This window comes from Salmo salar, chromosome 19, assembly GCF_965601325.2.
Source record: "Salmo salar chromosome 19, fSalSal1, whole genome shotgun sequence".
In the NCBI taxonomy this organism is placed as follows: domain Eukaryota; kingdom Metazoa; phylum Chordata; class Actinopteri; order Salmoniformes; family Salmonidae; genus Salmo; species Salmo salar.
The window spans coordinates 3,223,834-3,246,014 of NC_138309.1; the positions used below are offsets into that span (position 1 = coordinate 3,223,834).

Consider the following 22,181-nt stretch of genomic DNA (forward strand, 5'->3'; position numbering starts at 1 on the left):
GCCATACTTTTTAACCAAATCAGATTGTATTTGTCACATGCGCCGAATACAACAGGTATAGACCTTACCGTGAAATGCTTACTTACAAGCCCTTAACCAACAATTCAGTTCAAGAAATAGAGTTAATAAAATATTTAGTTAAATATATATCAATCAAAAAGTAACACAATCAATTTCCATAACTATAACGAGGCTATATATAGGGGGTACCAGGACCAAGTCAATGTGTGGGGGTACAGGTTAGTCGATGTCATTTGTAAAGTGACTATAAATAGATAATAAACAGCGAGTAGCAGCAGTGTAAAAACTGAATGTCAATGTAAATAGTCCGGGTGACCATTGGATTAGTTTAGTTGTTCAGCAGTCTATATATGGCTTGGGGGTAGAAGCTGTTAAGGAGCCTTTTGGTCCTAGACTTTGGTGACTCCGGTACAGCTTGCCGTGCGGTAGCAGAGAGAACAGTCTATGACTTGGGGTGACTGGAGTCTTTGACAACTCTTGGGCCTTCCTCTGACACCGCCTAGTATATAAGTCCTGGATGTCAGGAAGCTTGGCCCCAGTGATGTACGAGGCCATACGCACTACCCTCTGTAGCACCTTACAGTCAGATGCCGAGAAGCCGCCATACCAGGCGATGATGCAACCAGTCAGGAGGCTGTCGATGGTGCAGCTGCAGAACTTTTTGAGGATCTGGGAATGCCAAATCTTTTCAGTCTCCGGAGGGGGAAAAGGTGCTGTTGTGCCCTCTTCACAACTGTCTTGGTGTGTTTGGACTATGATAGTTTGTTTGTGATGTGGACACCAAATAGCTTGAAACTCTTGACCCGCTCCTTTTCAGTCCCGTCTGGCCCTCCTTTTCCTATAGTCCACAATTAGCTCCTTTGTCTTGCTCAAATTGAGAGAGAGGTTGTTGACCTGGCACCACACTGCCAGGTCTCTGACCTCCTCCCTATAGGCTGTTTCATTGTTGTCGGTGATCAGGCCTACCACTGTTGTGTCATCAGCCAACTTAATGATAGTGTTGGAGTTGTACTTGGCCACGCAGTTGTGGGTGAACAGGGAGCACAGGAGGGGATTAAGCATGCACCCCTGAGGGGCTCCAGTGTTGAGGATCAGTGTGGCAGATGGGTTGTTGACTGGCCACCTGGGGGGCGGCCAGTCAGGAAGTCCAGGATCCAGTTGCAGAGGGAGGTGTTAAGTCACAGGGTCCTTGGCTTAGTGATGAGCTTTGTGGGCACTATGGTGTTGAATGCTGAGTGTCCAGGATGATGAACAGCATTCTCACAGAGGTGTTCTTTTTGTCCAGGTGGGAGAGGGTAGCTTGGAGTGCGATTGAGATTCTGTCATCTGTGGATCTGTTGGGGCAGAATGCGAATTGTGAATGTTGACCTGTTTAAAGGTCTTGCTCACATTGGCTACGGAGAGCGTGATCACACAGTCATCCGGAACAGCTGGTGCTCTCATGCACGCTTCAGTGTTGCTTGCCTCAAAATGAGCATAAAAGGCATTTAGCTTGTCTGGTAGGCTCGCATCGCTGGGCATCTCACGGCTGGGTTTCCCTTTGGGGTCCGTAATAGTTTTCAAGCCCTGCCACATCCGACGAGTGTCAGAGTCGGTGTAGTAAGGTTCAATCTTAGTCCCGTGTTGACACTTTTCCTGTTTGATGATTTGTCTGAGGGCATAGCGGGATTTCTTATAAGCTTCCGGATTAGTGTCCCACTCCTTGAAAGCGGCAGCTCTAGCCTTTAGCTCGGTGTGGATGTTGCCTGTAATCCATGGCTTCTGGTTGGGAAATGTACGTACGGTCATGTCACGGTTGTTGTCGGTGAATGAGGACCAAAACGCAGCAGGTACGTGAATGCTCATCTTGATTTTTAATTACTCTCAAAAATGAACATACAAAATAACAAAACACGAAAAAACGAACACTCGACAAATAAACAGTCTGGTAAGGCACAAGGCTATACACAGAATAATCACCCACAAATAACACATACAAACACACCCTAATATATGGGACTCTCAATCAAAGGCAGATAGACAACACCTGCCTTCAACTGAGAGTCCCAACCTCATGACACTCACCTGGACTCCATCACTTTCTTGATTACCTCCCCTACTGTATATCTGTCACTCCGCTTGGTTCATTTCTCAGGTGTTATTGTTTCTGTTCCAGTGTTTCATGTCTATACGCTACCCGTGTTTCATGTTTTGTTCCATGTTCGTTTATTTATTAAGCTTCACCTGGAATGCTTTTCCAACAGTCTTGAATGACTTCCCACATATGCTGAGCACTTGTTGGCTGCTTTTCCTTCACTCTGCGGTCCAACTCATACCAAACTATCTAAATTGGGTTTAGGTCGGGTGATTGTCTGATCTGATGCAGCACTCCATCACTCTCCTTCTTGGTAAAATAGCCCTTACACAGCCTGGAGGTGTGTTGGGTCATTGTCTTGTTGAAAAACAAATGATAGTCCCACTAAGCGCAAACAAGATGGGGTGGCGTATCGCTGCAGAATGCTGTTGTAGCCATGCTGGTTAAGTGTGCCTTGAATTATAAATACATTACCGACAGTGTCACCAGCAAAGCACCTCCACACCATCTCACCACCTCTTCCATGCTTCACGGTGGGAACCACACATGCGGAGATCATCCGTTCACCTACTCTGCGTCTCACAAAGACACGGCAGTTGGAACCAAAATTCTCATTTGGATTATCAGACCAAAAGACAGATTTCCACCGGTCTAATGTCCATTGCTTGTGTTTCTTGGCCCAAGCAAGTCTCTTCCTCTTATTGGTGTCCTTTAGTAGTGGTTTCTTTGCAGCAATTCGACCATGAAGGCCTGATTCACGCAGTCTCCTCTGAACAGTTGATGATGAGATGTGTCTGTTACTTGAACTCTGTGAAGCATTTATTTGGGCTGTAATATGAGGCTGTAACTCTAACGAACTTATCCTCTGCAGCAGAGGTAACTCTGGGTCTTCCTTTCCTGTAGCAGTCCTCATGAGAGCCAGTTTCATCATAGAGCTTGATGGTTTTTGCAACTGCATTTGAGGAAACATTTAAAGTTCTTGACATTTTCCTGATTGACTGACCTTCATGTCTTAATGTAATGATGGACTGTCATGTGTCTTTGTTTATTTGAGCTGTTCTTGCCATAATATGGACTTGGTCTTTTACAAAATAGGGCTATCTTCTATATACCACCCCAATCTTGTCACAACACAACTGATTGGCTCAAACGCGTTACGAAGGAAAGACGATTCACAAATTAACTTTTAACAAGCCCCACCAGTTAATTGAAATGCTTTCCAGGTGACTATCTCATGAAGCTGGTTGAGAGAATGCCAAGAGTTTGCAAAGCTGTCATCAAAGGAAAAGGGTGGCTATTTTGAAGAATCTCAAATATAAAAAATACTTTGATTTGTTAAACATATTTTTTTATGTTACTACATGATTCCATATGTGTTATTTCATAGTTTGATGTCTTCACTATTATTCTACAATGTAGAAAATAGTACACATAAAGAAAAACCCTGGAATGAGTAGGTGTGTCCAAACTTTTGACTGTACATTCAAACACATTAACATGTAGTGTGTGTGTGTGTGTGTGTGTGTGTGTGTGTGTGTGTGTGTGTGTGTGTGTGTGTGTGTGTGCATCTATCAGTTACACATGCTGTTCATGTCAGTACATACACATATGTAGGTCACATGGGGAATAGGCGTTTTGCTCTGAGGTGCTGCTTTATTTTTTGAAACCAGGTTTGCTGTTCACTTGTGCTGTGTAAAGGGAGTTCCATGCACTCATGGCTTTGTATAATACTGTACATTTCCTTGAATTTGTTCTGGACCTGGGGACAGTGAAAAGACCCCTGGTGGCATTTCTGGTGGGGTAAGAGTGTGTAGTGCTGTGTGTAAGTTGACTATGCAAACAATTTGGAATTTCCATCACATTAATGTTTCTTATAAAAAAGAAGAGATGAAGTCAGTTTTTCATCAGCTCTCAGACAAGAGAGACTGGCATGCATAGTATTGATATTAGCTCTCAAATTACAATGACGAACAAGACGTGCTGCTCTGTTCTGAGCCAGGTGCAGATTAAATAGGTCTTTCTTTGCAGCACTTGACCATATGACTGGACCAGAGATTGTGAGTGGAATTGAGCGGTTGGAAATCCCGCTCATCAACCCGCTCATCACTCATGGAGTGCAGTGCTCCACATCCTTTCCAACCGCTCCGCTAAAAAACACTCCACATTCACAGGGGGAAAAAATGCAGCTCAAAATTCGCTTCATTCATTAAAATCACAATTTAACCAATACCCATCTATTTTTGTGACTACCTTGGACCTACCATTTGGTTTTGAAGTATTGAAACCAAACCATATGATTTGAATGAACAGTATTTGAATAAACATGAAAAGGTGAATGTAAGAAGTGCACATAATTTCAAATAAGTTACATGTCATATTAAACAGCATATAAACACTCTGAATAGGCTACATGTCATATTAAACAGCATATAAACACTCGAAATAGGCTACATGTCATATTAAACAGCATATAAACACTCGAAATAGGTTACATGTCATATTAAACAACATATAAACACTCTAAATAGGTTACATATCATATTAAACAGTATATAAACACTCTAAATAGGTTACATGTCATATTAAACAGTATATAAACACTCTAAATAAGTTACATGTCATATTAAACAACATATAAACACTTTAAATAGGCTACATGTCATATTAAACAGTATATAAACACTCTAAATAGGTTACATGTCATATTAAACAGCATATAAACTCTAAATAGGTCAGGAGCCAGACAGGGAGCCAAAGAAGGAACAAAAATGAATTTTTTTGGCTATATTATTTCATTTATTTCAAGACTATCGCCTACAAAGACATACATTGTGAAGCTTTTGCAAGTGCGACAAAATAGACTGGTAAGGACGTAAAGCACTCAGCATTTAAATAGCATTTTATTGTAGAAAATCATCATAATCTATAAATTGTGCATATAGGCTGTGACTTTATTTTTTGAAACCAGGTTTGCTGTTCACTTGTGCTGTGTAAAGGGAGTTCCATGCACTCATGGCTTTGTATAATACTGTACATTTCCTTGAATTTGTTCTGGACCTGGGGACAGTGAAAAGACCCCTGGTGGCATTTCTGGTGGGGTAAGAGTGTGTAGTGCTGTGTGTAAGTTGACTATGCAAACAATTTGGAATTTCCATCACATTAATGTTTCTTATAAAAAAGAAGAGATGCAGTCAGTTACATGTCATATTAAACATCATATAAACACTCCAAATAGGCTACATGTCATATTAAACAGCATATAAACACTCTAAATAGGTCAGGAGCCAGACGGGGAGCCTAAGAAGGAAGAAAAAGAAATTGTTTAGGCTATATTATTTCATTTATTTCAAGACTATAGCCTACAAAGAAATACATTGTGAAGCTTTTGCAAGTGCGACAAAATAGGCTGGTAAGGACGTAAAGCACTCAGCATTTAAATAGCATTTTATTGTAGTAAATCATCATAGTCTATAATTTGCACATATAGGCTGTGACTTAGAACTAAATACAAATTAAATGAAAAATGACTCATTGGTGCCTTTGAATTCATTTTTAGCACAAGTGGTTTCAGGCTCATGCGATGGTGCCTGGAGAGCCAGCCAGCAGTAGAGAATATCCTCTCCACACTTGCAGAGCCACTTGGAATGCTAAACACCCTTTTGGCTACTCTTGTCAGGCTGGGCAGAAATACAGAGTTGTTTTTACATTTTTCTATAGGTAGAAAAATACAGCTTTTTAACCTGTCTCTCCTCTCTGTGGATGTTCCAATTGCTTGAAAGACAGCCACGGTTAGTCCTTTATTTTAAAGGGGGAGATCAAGCTGATCCTAACTGTTATAGGCCTATTTCTATTTTGCCCTGTTTATCAAAAGTGTTGGAAAAACTTGTCAATAATCAACTGACTGGCTTTCTTGATGTCTATAGTATTCTCTCTGGTATGCTATCTGGTTTCCTCTCAGGTTATGGATGTGTCACTGCAACCTTAAAGGTCCTCAATGATGCCACCATTGCCCTTGATTCTAAGCAATGTTGTGCTGCTATTTTTATTGATGTGGCCAAAGCTTTTGATACGGTAGACCATTCAATTCTTGTGGGCCGGCTAAGGAGTATTGGTGTCTCTGAGGGGTCTTTGGCCTGGTTTGCTAACTACCTCTCTCAAAGACTGCAGTGTATAAAGTCAGAACATCTGCTGTCTCAGCCACTGCCTCTCACCAAGGGTGTACCCCAAGGCTCGATCCTAGGCCCCACGCTCTTCTCAATTTATATCAACAACATAGCTCAGGCAGTAGGAAGCTTTCTCATCCATTTATATGCAGATGATGCAGACTTATACTCAGCTGGCCCCTCCCCGGATTGTGTTAAACGCTCTACAACAAAGATTTCTTAGTGTCCAACAAACGTTCTCTGCCCTTAACCTTGATCTGAACACCTCCAAAATAAAGATCATGTGGTTTGGTAAGAAGAATGCCCCTCTCCCGCACAGGTGTGATTACTACCTCTGAGGGTTTAGAGCTTGAGGTAGTCACCTCATACAAGTACTTGGGAGTATGGCTAGATGGTACACTGTCCTTCTCTCAGCACATATCAAAGCTGTAGGCTAAAGTTAAATATAGACTTGGTTTCGTAATCGCTCCTTTTTCACCCCAGCAGCCAAACTAACCCTGATTCAGATGACCATCCTACCCATGCTAGATTATGGAGACGTAATTTATAGATCGGCAGGTAAGGGTGCTCTCGAGCGGCTAGATGTTCTTTACCATTCGGCCATCAGATTTGCCACCAATGCTCCTTATAGGACACATCACTGCATTATATACTCTTCTGTAAACTGGTCATCTCCGTATAACCGTCGCAAGACCCACTGTTTGTTGCTTATTTATAAAACCCTTTTAGGCCTCACTCCCCCTATCTGAGATATCTACTGCAGCCCTCATCCTCCACATACAACACCCGTTGTGCCAGTCACATTTTGTAAAAGGTCCCCAAAGCACACACATCCCTGGGTCGCTCCTCTTTTCAGTTTGCTGCAGCTAGCGACTGGAACGAGCTGCAACAAACACTCAAACTGGACAGTTGTATCTTAATCTCTTCATTCAAAGACTCAATCATGGACACTCTATATGACAGCTGTGGCTGCTTTGCGTGATGTATTGTTGTCTCTACGTTCTTGCCCTTTGTGCTGTTGTCTGTGCCCAACAATGCTTGTACCCTGTTTTGTTATGCTACCATATTGTGCTGCTGCCATGTTCTGTTGCTACCATGTTGTTGTCATGTGCTGCTGCCATGCTATGTTGTCGTCTTAGGTCTCTATTTTGTGTTGTGTTGTCTCTCTTGTCGCTGTGAGTGTTTTATCCTATATTTTTATTTAATTTATTTGTATTTTTAATCCCAGCCCCAATCCCCGCAGGAGGCCTTTTGGTAGGTCGTCATTGTAAATAAGAGTTTGTTCTTAACTGACTTGCCTAGTTAAATAAAGGTTCAATAAAAATAAATAAAAATAAAGCAAGGGGCTATAGCAGCACACAAGTAGACTACAAAGGCATGCTGGGCCGGGCATACCCTGAGCTCGTGAAGTGAGCTCTACTGGAGTGCTACTGGAGCGAAATTGGAGTGGGCAAGAAGGCCAATGCTCCAGCCTTTGGGAATCTCGCTTTGCACTTCAGGCAAACTGGGCAAGCTCCACTCCAGCTCCGCTATGCTCTGCTCACATACAGTTGAAGTCGGAAGTTTACATACAGTTAGGTTGGAGTCATTAAAACTCGTTTTACAACCACTCCACAAATGTCTTGTTAACAAACTATAGTTTTGGCAAGTCAGTTAGGACATCTACCTTGTGCATGACACAAGTCATTTTTCCAACAATTGTTTACAGACAGATTATTTTACTTATAATTCACTGTATCACAATTCCAGTGGGTTAGAAGTTTACATACACTATGTAAGCTGTGCCTTTAAACAGCTTGGAAAATTCCAGAAAATGATGTCATGGCTTTAGAACCTTCTGATAGGCTAATTGACATCATTTGAGTCAATTGGAGGTGTACCTGTGGATGTATTTCAAGGCCTACCTTCAAACTCAGTGCCTCTTTGCTTGACATCATGGGAAAATCAAAAGAAATCAGCCAAGACCTCAGAAAAACAATTGTAGACCTCCACAAGTCTGGTTCATCCTTGGGAGCAATTTCCAAACGCCTGAAGGTACCACGTTCATCTGTACAAACAATAGTACGCAAGTATAAACCCCATGGGACCACGCTGCCGTCATAACGCTCCTGGAGATGAACGTACTTTGATGTGAAAAGTGCAAATCAATCCCAGAACAACAGCAAAGGACCTTGTAAAGATGCAGGAGGAAACAGGTACAAAAGTATCTACATCCACAGTAAAACGAGTCCTATATCGACATAACCTGAAAGGCTGCTCATCAAGGAAGAAGCCACTGCTCCAAAACCACCATAAAAAAGCCAGACTACGGTTTGCAACTGCACATGGGGACAAAGAAATGTCCTCTGGTCTGATGAAACAAAAATAGAACTGTTTGGCAATAATGACCATCTTAATGTTTGGAGGAAAAAGGGGGAAGCTTGCAAGCTGAAGAACACCATCCTAACAGTGAATCACGGGGGCTGGCAGCATCATGTTGTGGTGGCGCTTTGCTGCAGGAGGGACTGGTGCACTTCACAAAATAGATGGCATCATGAGGTAGGAAAATTATGTGGATATATTGAAGCAACATCTCAAGACATCAGTCAGGAAGTTAAAACTTGGTCGCAAATGGATCTTCCAAATGGACAATGACCCCAAGCATACTTCCAAAGTTGTGGCAAAATGGCTTAAGGACAACAAAGTCAAGGTATTGGAGTGGCCATCACAAAGCCTTGACCTCAATCCTGTAGAAAATGTGTGGGCAGAACTGAAAAAGTGTGTGCAAGCAAGGAGGCCTACAAACCTGACTCAGTTACACCAGCTCTGTCAGGAGGAATGGGCCAAAATTCACCCAACTTATTGTGGGAAGCTTGTGGAAGGCTACCCGAAACGTTTGACACAAGTTCAACTATTTAAATGCAATGCTACTAAATACTAATTGGGTGTATGTAAACTTCTGACCCACTGGGAATGTGATGAAATAAGTAAAAGCTGAAATAAATCATTCTCTCCACTATTATTCAGACATTTCAAATTCTTCAAATAAAGTGGTGATCCTAACTGACCTACGGCAGGGAATTTTTACTTGGATTAAAGTCAGGAATTGTGAAAAACTGGTGTAAGGTGTATGTAAACTTCCGACTTCAACTGTACACTGGGCTGGTCAATAAGCAACATAAGATAAAACTAGAGCCAGCAGGACTTGCTTTGTGGAGTGCGGTGTCAAAAAAGCAGAGCATCTCTTTATTACAAACAGACCTCTCCCTGTCTTTACAACCATTGAACCTACACTGTATATGTTTTGACCAACGTTTGTATGATTAAATGCTGTTCACTTGTCCTATGAAATTAAAATGCCATTTGTCTCTATCTCACCTTGTAGTGGGCCTACAATACAGTCCCCAAATGCAAATTGCCATTAAATCTGGGTAGAAATAATGGAGATGCATTCCAATCTGCTTTCTTACGTGAAAGTTTTTTGCACACTAAAAGAAACTTTGTGTAATCATGTGCACAACTGGACAGTGTTTTGTGTTTTGGTAAAATATCTTTTGTGATGTCCCCACAATATTCCCACCAGACTGTTCCCACAACCTAAAGAAACAATTTGGAAACCTTTAAAGAACAGACAAAATGTTTTCTGGGAATGTTCTTGAAACATCAGGGGAATGTTTATACAAACATTGTATAATCATCAGCATGACTGGATAGTTTTTGTGTTATGAGAACATTTGCCGCAATCTAACAAATGTTCTGGGAACTTTCACATAAACAATTTTGGTTTGCTGTGAAAACATTACTGGTACATTGTGTTATTACATTACCTGGATACCTAAAGATAACTTTTGGGGAATGTTCTGTGGGGGTTGTTACAGATGTTGTTCACAATATTTTAGTGAATGTCAGGAGAATATTCCAAGGATATTTCATTAAAAAAATAAACTATAAAGATGTTATCAAAAGCATTCTTTGAATATTTTTGGAATGTTATCATCATAATGTGAGATAAAACCCTAACTACTGTAGAACGTAATGGGAATCTTAGCTAATGTTCTGGGAATGTTCCCGGTTTGTTGGGAGGACTATACTGTTCCCTTAAGGAGGGAAACAAGGTACAACACCTGTTCGGCTCCGCCCCGCCCACTTCTGGGCTCGGTGAAGAGCGGTACCAAATTTAAGGAATGAATCCATGCCTCGGGTGTATCACCTGTGGAAGGTGGGGTTTCCAGTGAGGCATGGTGTTCATCGGCCTTCTAATGTTCTTCAGTAGAGAGCACAAACTCCCCATAGCTGTGTTGTACCTCATTTCCCTCCTTCAGGGAACAGTAGTTATAGTCATAACGGTATGATTCACACCACCTCTGAATAACCCATAAAATTGGTCATCTGTACAGAAGAGACCCAGTCAAAAACCCATTCTCTGGAAATGGTCTTGGGATGACATAGCTTTCATCAATGATTTTGCCAAGTCCCTATACGCCAGCACATTTTCAATATTCCCACATGTTGGGCACTTGCAGCCTCCATATCTAGGCTATTTTTCCTATGAATAGGCCTACCCCAGTTTTATTCTGATTGTGTAATAACATGTTCTTTCTCCCTCTGATTTCCCCCATACCAGAGAAGCTGAACTAGGTTCTCTCATGTTGGCCAGCCCCCTCCCCCCTCATTGTCAGTTGCCGTGCAACAGCAAGTGACAGAGAGTTTAGCTTGCTGTACTACAGTCTGGATGACAGACAACTATCCAGAATATGGTGATAAAGACAGAATGAAAATCCCCTGCCTCTGCCTTTTCACACTCTCCTCCTCCCTCATCCTCTATTTTTGTTGAGGACCTGACTGCTGTGCTGTCTCAGCTTTGTTGTGCTGTAGAGTAGCTGTTGTAACATCACTGTGAGAATGTGCTTTTAGAGTACCCTCCTCTAATACAGTACTGGGCCATTGTGCAGTTTGGACTATTGCCAGATCCTTGTTCGCTCATCCAAGCACTCATACCTGTGGTGTTTTCAATGCTCCCTGATGGTCTCACTTATCGTTTTAGTGATTGTTAGCAGGGTCATTTTGTTACTGTTGTAATTTCTACACAGTTTATATCTGTTTTTACTCATTAAAAACACATTCAATTTAATTGCTGGCCATTGTTCTATCTAAAGTCTTTGATGAGGGAAACAAAAAAGCCAGTATTATACCTTGAATAAGATGAAAATGACAAGCTTTTCTTCCAAATTCTGTTTTGACTCTCAATACATGTAGAATTTAATCACAGATTGAGACAGGAGATTGTGTGATCCATAACTAGCCACAGTCAAAGAAAGCAAAAACAGCTTCTCATGAAAACAATTGAGAGTAACATTTTGTGACTTGTTACTATGCCCCTGTAAACCAATTAAGTCGTGAAGAAAATGCTTGTACTTTGCAGTATTATTGTTTTGAGCACAGCTAGCTAGTATGATGATATTACTCTGAAAATGGAGCAGCAGCAAAAACCTTCCCCTCTGTTATCTTTTTCTCTTTTGAGAGAAATAACACTGATGCTCTCATACAGTAGCTATAAGATGAGAGAGCTGGGAGGTCAGGGGGCTCTATAAGTGTGTACATAGAATCCCCTGTCTCACATATTGTATCTCTGTTTCACCCCCTTAACATCTACTCATATCTTCCCCTCCTCTCATTCTCTCACTGTTTCTCTCTCCCCACCTCCTCTCCCTCTCTCCCACTATCTTAGTCTCTCTCTCACTCTCTCTGTATCTTCCCCCTTTCTCTTCCCTCTCTCCCTCTACATGCTTTGGCTTTGGGCAAAAGAGCGAGTGCTTGCGATTCCAATCATTACTCTTGGTAGGTAAAGGGGGGTTAAAAAAGAGAAAGAGATACTGTTAATTAAAGAAAGAGAGAGACAGGTAAAGAAGGGTGTGAGGGGAAAGAAGAAAAGAGGGGTCTGGAAAGGGAGAGGGAAAAAAGAAAGAGATACTGTTAGTAAGTGTGCGGCAGGCAGTGCTGTGAAGTGGAAAGGGGAAGGCTGCAGAAAAGTGTGGGCTGGGTTAGACTGCTAGCTACTTAAAAGGAGCTGGCTGTGACGGCTCAGCATTCGAGGAACAGACAGTGGCTGTAGGAGAAGAGAAGCAGGAGGGAGACTGGGATGAGAAAAAACCAGGGAAGGTGTTACTCTACTCTCCTCTCACTGCAACAAGTTCATTTTTAGGCACCTTCTCCTCCCTCCCTCCTTCTCCACTTTATTTTCTTGACTTTACTATCCTCTGATTGGAGAGACTGCTCTAGGGCCAGAATGGCCAGAATGGCCAGAATGCTTTGGGCAGCGGTGGTGCTGGTACTGCCACTCTTGGGACTCTGTCAATTTGTCCTGCCACCCGAGTGGGTGCCAGAGGACTACCCTGCCACAGAGGTCGGGGCTGAAAGCTTTGTCACTGCCTACAATACCACCGCCGAGCTTGTCACCTACCAAAACCAAGAGGCAGGCTGGACATACCAGACCAACATTACGGCCCACAACTCCAACAAAAAGGTAGGACTCCTCCCCCGGTCCCCCTTCCCCACTCTGCACACAGCACACAGAGGTGTTTCAATGAAAGGTTGACAGCAGTTGGATTAGTTAGTTGTTAGCCTCTTGAGTCCAGTGCGAACCATTATGTACTAGTTAGAGTTGTGGGTAACACTTTACTGTGGCCCTCCTTATGTATGAATTCATAAAGGCTTTGTAAATGTTGCATAGCTGTTATAAAGGCTTTATGAATGCATAAATAAGGAGGTGGGTACTGTAAAGTCTTACTCAGTTGTGTTTGTCAGGGCTAGACTGGTTCCTTGTATGACAACAGCACCCATAGAGGGTGAAACAGAAACCCCACCTCTTTAAGGAATACCTAGGATAGGATAAAGTAATCCTTCTAACCCCCCCCCCCCCTTAAAAGATTTAGATGCACTATTGTAAAGTGGTTGTTCCACTGGATATCATAAGGTGAATGCACCAATTTGTAAGTCGCTCTGGATAAGAGCGTCTGCTAAATGACTTAAATGTAAATGTAAATGTAAATGTAATGTTTGTTGGGCTGAGCCCCGCATGGCTTTACAACCAACCCTATTCATCCTCATCCAAAATGATATGCTCAGTTCCTCCCATTTCTGCCAACTCAGCTTGTATGTTTTCTGAAATCATCAAAAGAACCCACCCACATGTGGTTTGAGCGTCTCCGAGTCTTGAATGAAGCCCGAGGGGTGTGGGGTGTGTGTGGAGAGGGTAGAATGGGGGTTGTTGTTTTGTTAGATGCCTATAAGTTCAAATGCCTGATTATTTTCCAAGCATTGTACTGGTATTTGACGAAAATGCAATTTCCCAGGTTGATGCATAACATGGACTTCCTAGTACAAACATTAGAGACACTGCAGTGCGGTTTCAATGGGACTTTTCAGAGTGGAGTAATGAGACATTTGCATGCTAGTGCCGCCTGCTTCTCTTTTACTGTTCCTCCCGTCTCACCATATGCTATCAGGAGACATTTGCATAACCGAATGGGCTGAAGAACAGTGTTAGCTAGAGACTGTGAACATTTTCAAAAAGTAAAGCCATCCAGGCAGTTGGAAGGATCAATGAAACTGCGGAGGTGTGAGGCAGTAATCTGTCGCTCTGAGAGAGAAACTAACACACACATACACACACATGCACAAACACGCATGTGCGCACATACACACACACATACGCGCACCAGGCATCGAGCGTCTCCGCCAGTTAAGAACGCTATTTTTCCCCACACATCAAACATTGGATCAAAGGGAATCAGGGGTTTTGGTGTTCTATAAGATCTGTCAGACAGAGGGTAGCCTTCCTGGTCTCTCTCCGAGTCTCCTCCCCGCAGGCTGTGACGATGAATTAGCATGACCCCCCCATCACGCGAGAGAAAGGCCTATTGACTGGTGGGGATGTACTGTAATGTTAACAGCAACATTCCATTCAACTTGGGCTGGGCCTGGGATTCCTATGTCACTGAGTTAATCTTTGTCTCAGTCCTGTCGTAGTGGATTAGGCGAAAATCTGAAGAAAAAAATGTGCTGTTAAACTGTACCATGGTAAAGCATGGTAAGCAATTAAATGTATTCCCCTTGCACCTCTATGTGTGCACACACACACACACACACGCACACACACACACACACACACACACACACACACACACACACACACACACACACACACACACACACACACACACACACACACACACACACACACACACACACACACACACACACACACACACACACACACACACACATATGATAACCTTGCAGTCAAGTTATTTGATCTAATTTCAAATGAGCTCAGGCCGAGGAGAGCAAAGGATCAAACAGCAGTCAGATTAGTCCGGAGGGTTAATATCAAGTAGGCTCTAAAAAATGTAATGCTCGAAGATCACCACTGGTTGTGGGCATCAGTTACTTTGAAATGCGGATGGAATATCAACTATCCAAAAAGTACATGAAACGTGAGCACTCAGGGCTGTCAAAGCAGGTCCAAATCCATGGTGTGGTGCTTTCAAAGCGTCTTCTTTCACTTAACTTTCACAGCGCACAAATGAATGAAGCATTCGTTCTCCTCAGAAAATCTGAAATAATATGAAGCGAAGATGCACAATACTTTATGTAGCCAAACACTGAGAGTACCATTTGAAATTGACTGAGATACCTAGTTTTTCAGAATTCCAACGTTCTAATTGAATAGGAACATTTGACTAACTCGTGACAGGATATCTTTCCCTCCCCATTCCCCATTTTACAAATTAACTTTCTCTTGATGAGCTTAACAAGAGTGGACCTTGGGCCCTTTGGTTAATGACACTACACTATACAGTCAGGGCCTCTGAATTACAGTCAAGCTTTCATAAGTGAGTGAACACATTCAACAGCCTTGAGAGAGAGAGAAAGGGGGAGAGGGAGAAATATAGAGAGAAAAAGTGAGAGAGGAGGGGTGGTAGTCAACAGCTTTTCACCTAATCTTTATTATCCTATAGAAAAAGAAAAAGAGAGAAGAGTTCAATCTGATGATATAATTGAGTGTGTGTGGCAGCAAAACCCAGTTTAAGAAAGGGAGAGAGTGGGAGAGAGATCAGAGTTAATGCCTCAACACTGTTACCAGTTTTCCGTCCAGCCCACTGTTAATAATCAGTGGCGGTAGAGACACAGTGGATAAGCTGGACCTCAATGAAAACATCACCTAACAGAAGCTACTGTCTTGTCAGCCCTGACAGGATGTCTATGTCCTGGGCTGTGACAGACAGCCCCAGTGTCCTCCTGACAGTGACTCTATGCTTCTGTGGTTATGATACACAAGTAATGGACTGGAGGTCCTGTTGGATAATCTTCAACCCCGAATACAGTGGACGTAGACAGAGTGCACCGAACATTCCCTGTAGGAAATCACAAACAAGAAAGGCAGCTGGGGAACTAGTAGGTTTTCAATTTGAGTTTTTAATAGCGCGGCAAAAACAACAGTACCCAAATGGGTTAAATGAAAATGTATGGAGAATGCACAAAAGTACACAAAAGGACTGTTTACAATGGGCCAGTCTACCCAGTCTAGGAACAAACACCCAGGAGGAAAAGGAGTTGCTTTGTGTTTTCCCCAAACATGATACTACAGTATAGGGAAACCCAAAACGACTGTAGCTTGTGGCATATTCACCCTAGGCCCACATTGGAGCACACATGGGTGTGTGACTGTGTGTCATCTTGAGGTTATCATTCTCCCTGTTTGGCCGTGTGTCATCTATCTTTGTTATCATACAGTACACCCTGTGTCGCTGGTGAGGCGTTCACTCTACTGTAAAAACACTGTTAACCGATAACAAAACAACACCATCTAATCTGTTTGTAGTAGTCTAGTTCTTGGCAGTATCTGTTCTTGGCAGGTAAAACACGTAAACTGTCAGAAGTAGTCACTAAGGTGAACTGAGGCGGCTTGGCTAAAGCCTCTCAACCCTTTGACGTATCTGTATTCCGCTTCAGTCAGTGTCATAATGGACAGGATAACATGGTATGTGCTATGTGTGTAATGCCTTGACTGACCCAGTCTTCCAGCATCCCTCATGTATCAGCATTATCATACAGCACAGCACAATGTTGAATTGACTGTATTCTACTCTATAGTGGCCTTCCAGGATGATGTCAAGGACAGGTCTCACGTCTCATATTATGAGTTTACGTACTGCCTACGTAGTAAGAGCAAGAGAACTGTATAATGTCTGTGTGCTGTCCTTGAACTGTGAGTGATGCTGCCACTTTCCTAGTTAAGTAGTCGTCTCCACTCCTTAATAAGATGCATACGGAACTTTTTGATCCGGAGGGCCAGGGTTCTCTAGTCTTTATACTCCCACTCAACCCCTGAGCTCTGACTGTTGTCACAAAGAGGGCCTTCTGGCCCACAGCTAACTGTCATGATCCCCATGAATATTCAATATGCTGTGGGCCTTTGCTTGGGATTTAGTGCAATGCAATCAGTCTTACGACACTAGACCAGAAGTAGGGAATAAGACAAATACAGTAGGAAAATGATTATGTGAGTGGCCATGATATAGAAAGGGAGACTGTACAGTTAGTGAATTCCTTGTTTCTGGGAATTAGTTTTGTAATGGCTATTCATAGTTTTCTGAACAAAATATACAGCATCATCAATTTCCCAAATGATTGGATGTCAACGGTACCTGTGTGTTCTACTTCCAACTTGGACCGTGACTACTCAAGATACAGGATGCTGTGACGTGAGGGCCGTTGGGCTGCTACACTATAGTAACCCCGTCACCTGTCTGTGGTTACAGGTGGAATCTGATGGGTTAAAGCAGGCCTTCACCGAAGCCTGGGGGAAGAAGGCCAAAGAAACCTTCTCTGATATGCTGGTGGCCACCTTTAATGATACTCTGCAGAGGCGTATCAAGAAGATCAACATTCTGGGAGCGGCTAACTTACCTGCAGGAGAAAGACATGAGGTCAGTCTCATATTGTTTACATCTTTTTAGAGGAGCGCTATTACAAGCTTTGAGTCAGACTCACAATTAGATGTTGTGTATCAATGTGATACTGAAATGTCAACATGTCTGTAGCAGATTTTATAAAACATAATATGTAGAGTTCAGCTGTTGTAGGAGAGCATCAGGAAGGTCTGAATGGATTCAGAGAGCCATTTTGTCTTTTCACAATCTCCTTATTATTTACCCAGTACAACATCATACTAAGCAAGATGTCTGAAATATACTCTACTGCCAAAGTGTGTCCAAAGCCAGATGAATGCTGGTCTCTTGAGCCAGGTGAGTGGCTGTCTTTGTGTAATTACAGTTATAATTGCAATCTTATGCTTATTGTAAAAAAATGAGGGAACGTTAAGGGAAGAAGGAATAACAAATTAGGAAAAGGATGAGGGCGATTACTTTGAAGAGGTCTCTGGAGGAAGTGGTTCAATTTAAGCTCTTTAGGAACATTGAAATGGCCTACTACTGGTCATTACTACGGTGCAGAGCACACTGACTTCATAAGTCATTCCCAATTACCTAAGTGTTGGTTTAAACCCTGTTTGGGAAACCCTGCCCTACTGTAACACATACTGTGTGTTACAGTACAAATTCAGTTTACATTTCAATCTAGATCATGGAAATGGTTTCTGTTAATGTGTTTACACTCTAAAATTAGAGTCCACTTCCCCCAGATGATTCCTCATTTTACAATCTACTAAAGTTAACATTGGGTGGTCCAGGGTCCCTCATCACAAAACAACGTCAGCCGTTGGATTACCAAACTCACTTTGTTCAGTGGCCTTCAACTTCCCTCTTTCCTCACCTTCACTTCCTATACCCAACCTGTAAAATATATATGTTGTTTTTAGGCCACAATCTGCCTCCGTCGCATCATCATAACTCAAGGCTAATCGCTTAGCAAATGTATATTTTATGCACCTCTCCCACTGAGAGGAGAGCATGAAGTCATCTAAACACTTCTACACCTCATTGTTTAAGAAAAGTTAAGAAAACTACCATTGTTCTCTTTCCGTTGGCGCCATTTGGAAATCCAGAAGTCCCCTGTGTAGGGAGTTTCTGTGTTCTGTAACTGAGGGTCTCTTTGACTTTGCCTCCACAGAGTTGACAGAGATCATGGCCAACTCACGGAGCTACAAGACACTGCTGTACGCTTGGGAGGGTTGGCACAATGCATCGGGTGTGCCACTCAAGGCAGAGTATCCAAAGTTTGTGGAGCTTAGCAACAAGGCCTATAAAGCTGATGGTAAAAATATCACGTTGACCTTACATATGGTTAAACCCCACAACTGTGTCATTGTGAATGTCACTATTTTAGCAGTACATTTGGTCCATGGTTGTAGTAAGGGAGACAGAGGAGAGGTGGACAAGAGGTGACAGGTAATTGTTGAGAAACATATGGTTGTGTTCTCTCTAGGTTTTGTTGACACGGGAGCATACTGGCGTTCGTGGTACGAGTCACAGACTTTCGAGGGTGACCTGGAGGCTATTTACAAACAGATACAGCCGCTTTACCAGAATCTTCACGCCTTTGTGCGCCGCAAGCTCTACAACCACTACGGCCCAAAATACATCAATCTTAAAGGACCTATCCCTGCTCATCTGCTAGGTGAGTTTACCTTTGAATTTCTTTTTGAACTTATAGCCAATGCAAAATGTTCAATCACTAATTTATCAGCTGTTTTGTCAACTTAATCTCACTCCGTCAAAGCTTAGCATTAATTTTAGGTAGGGCCCTGAGTTTTTCCTGACCACTTGGCCCTGACCTGGGCCCTACTTATAGACGTTACTATCAGACACATAATGTAGGTTAGAACAGGCCCTGCGGTTTCCTGGTCACGTAGTCAGGAAACATCAGATGCTAGCTATAGCCCATTGCTCACAGTGTTTGTGAATAAGGAGGCTCTGCCAGTAGATTTATTAAGCCTCTGGCTAATGCTAAGTGCCTGTGTTTCATTTCTTCAGGAAACATGTGGGCGCAAACCTGGAACAACATCTATGGCATGATGATCCCCTTCTCCAGCAAACCCAATGTGGACGTGACAGATGAAATGATGGCTCAAGTAAGCTGGTGAAATTGGAGATTTGGCTATCAGCTCACTTTACATGTAGATCACTGGGTGGGAAATAGTTGAAAGTTAAGAAATGGCAATATATCTAAAAACAATATCTAAAACTCTCTCTGTGTTTGTTAAAAATAAAATCCCAAACTCTTGTCTAGCCCAGTTGAAATCATTTGTACCAACTCAAAATTAGTCCATTGAAAGTCTGTTAAGCTTGGCTGTATATACCTGAAATACAATGATTTCCTCCTCCTAGAACTGGAATGCTACTCATATGTTCCGGGTGGCTGAGGAGTTCTTCACCTCCCTGGGCCTGATCAAAATGCCCCAAGAGTTCTGGGACAAGTCTATGTTGGAGAAGCCAGAAAATCGGGAGGTGGTGTGCCACGCATCTGCCTGGGACTTCTACAATAGAAAGGACTTCAGGTGAGCAAGTGGAAATGGGGTTATGGAAATTAACTCTGGAGTCGAGAAAAGAGGCTTCAGTTACCCGATGCTATGAAGATGAAATGTCTTCATATGTGATGTTTCCTCACATTCAGGATCAAACAGTGCACCACAGTCAACATGCAGCAGCTTTTCACAGTGCACCACGAGATGGGCCATGTTGAATACTATTTGCAGTACAAGGAACTGCCTTATAGCTTCCGCCGCGGGGCTAACCCAGGTTTCCATGAGGCAATTGGTGACGTCATGTCCCTCTCTGTGTCCACGCCTAAGCATCTGGCCAGCATCGGCCTATTGCCCAATGCGACCAATGACAACGGTACGCAAAGATATATCTATGGCACACGGTTATAAAACAATTCGATTTTTGGTGGTTAGTAAGTTAGTAGGTACAGTGTTGCCAAGTAAGTAACTAACTAAGTAGCTAAGTAAAGTAAGTAAGAAAGTAAATGAGTAAGTAGTATGAAAGTAGTAACTTAAGTAAGAAAGTAAGTTAGTACGTAAGTTAGTAAGTAGTTATTTAGTTAGTTACCTACTTACTTAGTTACTTAGTGAGTAAGTTACTTAGTTACTTAGTTATTGTGGTGGTTATTATTTTTTGTGTGATTTAATTGGCTTGTTCATTGTAGAGAGCGACATCAACTACCTGCTGAAGATGGCTCTGGAGAAGATGGCCTTTCTTCCCTTCGGCTATCTCATTGACCAGTGGAGGTGGAGTGTGTTTAGTGGGCGCACCCCCCCAGAGCGCTACAACGCAGACTGGTGGCACCTCAGGTAAGTGCCAAGAAAACATTTAACATGACGAAAGTTTGTGGAGGGAAATTGTTTATATCCAAGATAATAGTACATTTTATACAATGGGAATATGTTTTTTAAAAAAACATTGTCATTTTGTCTTCCCTTGTTCACTTTTCAAGGACAAAATACCAGGGTATCTGTCCTCCCACCAAACGCACAGAGGAGCACATGGATGCTGGAGCAAAATACCACATTCCAGGAAACACCCCATACATCAGGTAGGATTCTTTTTCAAACCATCTCACTCACTTCTTTCCTCATATCCACATACAGGTATATTTTCATTGATGATTATTATGCACATACACTTCAGGAATAAATACCACTGAGGGAATATAAATATTACAAATACGAATTGATTAATAAAAAAATCGATCCTCAAATGCCATCAATCCTCAAACATTCCCAGAACATTAGCTAAGATTCACATTAAGTTATAGTTTGGGTTTTATCTAACATTAGGATGATAGCCTCCCAAAAACATATTTTAACAAAATAAATGTAATGTTTTAAATGAAATATCCTTGGAATGTTCTCCTAACATTCACTAAAATGTGAACTTTTAAAGAATGCTTTTTTTGCACCCCAAAATAAATATTGTATAATCATCTGGACAGTTCATATTTTGTGATATCCCCACAATGATTCCATAAGACTATTCCCACAACCTAATGAAACATTTTGGGAACCTTTAAAGAACAGACAAAATGTGTTCTGGGCGCGTTCTTGCAATATCAGGTGAATGTTTTATGCAAACAAACCAATTTTGGTTTGCTGGGATGATTGATTCAAGATGTTGTTTGGTCTCCTGCAGATACTTTGTGAGCTTCATTCTGCAGTTCCAGTTCCACAAGAAGCTATGTCAGGCAGCCAATCAGAGTGGACCCCTGCACACATGTGACATCTACCAGTCCAAGGAGGCGGGAAAGATTTTAGAGTATGTGCTCTGTTATTGCCTCTCTTAGAACATTCATTACAGCCATATTAACAATGGTGTTACCTGATCAAGTTAAGAGATGAGACACAAAATATATTTAATCTCAAATGACCCTAAGATGTAGTTCCCCCCTAACTGAATCAGTCATAAAACATTGTCCCTAGACTTGCTAAAGCTAAACCATACAAAGCTACATTAGTAAATGAGGCTTAACACATTTCCCTACGTGGCCTCTGTTGAATTTGAAAGGACGGTCCTTAAATCCGGAGAATCAAAGCCCTGGACACAGGTGCTCCAGGAAGCCATCGGAACAAACAAGATGGATGCCAGTGCCCTGATGGAATACTTTGGTCCCATCATCACATGGCTGGAGGAACAGAATGCAGCGATGAATGAGACCCTGGGCTGGCCAGACTTTAACTGGGTTCCACCCGTACCAGAGGGCTACCCCGAGGATATTGGTAAGCCAGTAAACAGGTTTAACCGAAGGAGGAGGAGGATTTTTCCATCAAATAAAACATGGAGAATTCCAAAAGTCAACCTTTAAATTTGGTGGAGGAAAATGATCATCTTTCAATGTGATTTATATGGTTATTGATGATATAACTGATGACAAGTGCACTATAATTAGCTTTTCAACATGGGTACTTTGCATTGGAAGAAGTCTGC

The 22,181-nt window shown here is 42.2% G+C and overlaps 1 protein-coding gene across 1 annotated transcript in view; it reads left to right on the plus strand.

Annotated features, from left to right (window-relative positions):
- Window positions 1-12,312: 12,312 nt before the first annotated feature.
- LOC106578314 (angiotensin-converting enzyme) overlaps window positions 12,313-22,181 on the plus strand; it is a 28,282-nt gene continuing 18,413 nt past the window's right edge. The window contains exons 1-12 of the mRNA XM_014156999.3: window positions 12,313-12,760; window positions 17,061-17,228; window positions 17,459-17,546; window positions 18,370-18,513; window positions 18,685-18,876; window positions 19,233-19,330; window positions 19,587-19,756; window positions 19,873-20,096; window positions 20,407-20,551; window positions 20,695-20,793; window positions 21,390-21,512; window positions 21,762-21,973. Of these exons, the coding sequence (XP_014012474.2) occupies window positions 12,524-12,760; window positions 17,061-17,228; window positions 17,459-17,546; window positions 18,370-18,513; window positions 18,685-18,876; window positions 19,233-19,330; window positions 19,587-19,756; window positions 19,873-20,096; window positions 20,407-20,551; window positions 20,695-20,793; window positions 21,390-21,512; window positions 21,762-21,973 (1,900 nt within the window). The 5' untranslated portion in view covers window positions 12,313-12,523. The remainder of the gene's footprint in view (window positions 12,761-17,060; window positions 17,229-17,458; window positions 17,547-18,369; window positions 18,514-18,684; window positions 18,877-19,232; window positions 19,331-19,586; window positions 19,757-19,872; window positions 20,097-20,406; window positions 20,552-20,694; window positions 20,794-21,389; window positions 21,513-21,761; window positions 21,974-22,181) is intronic.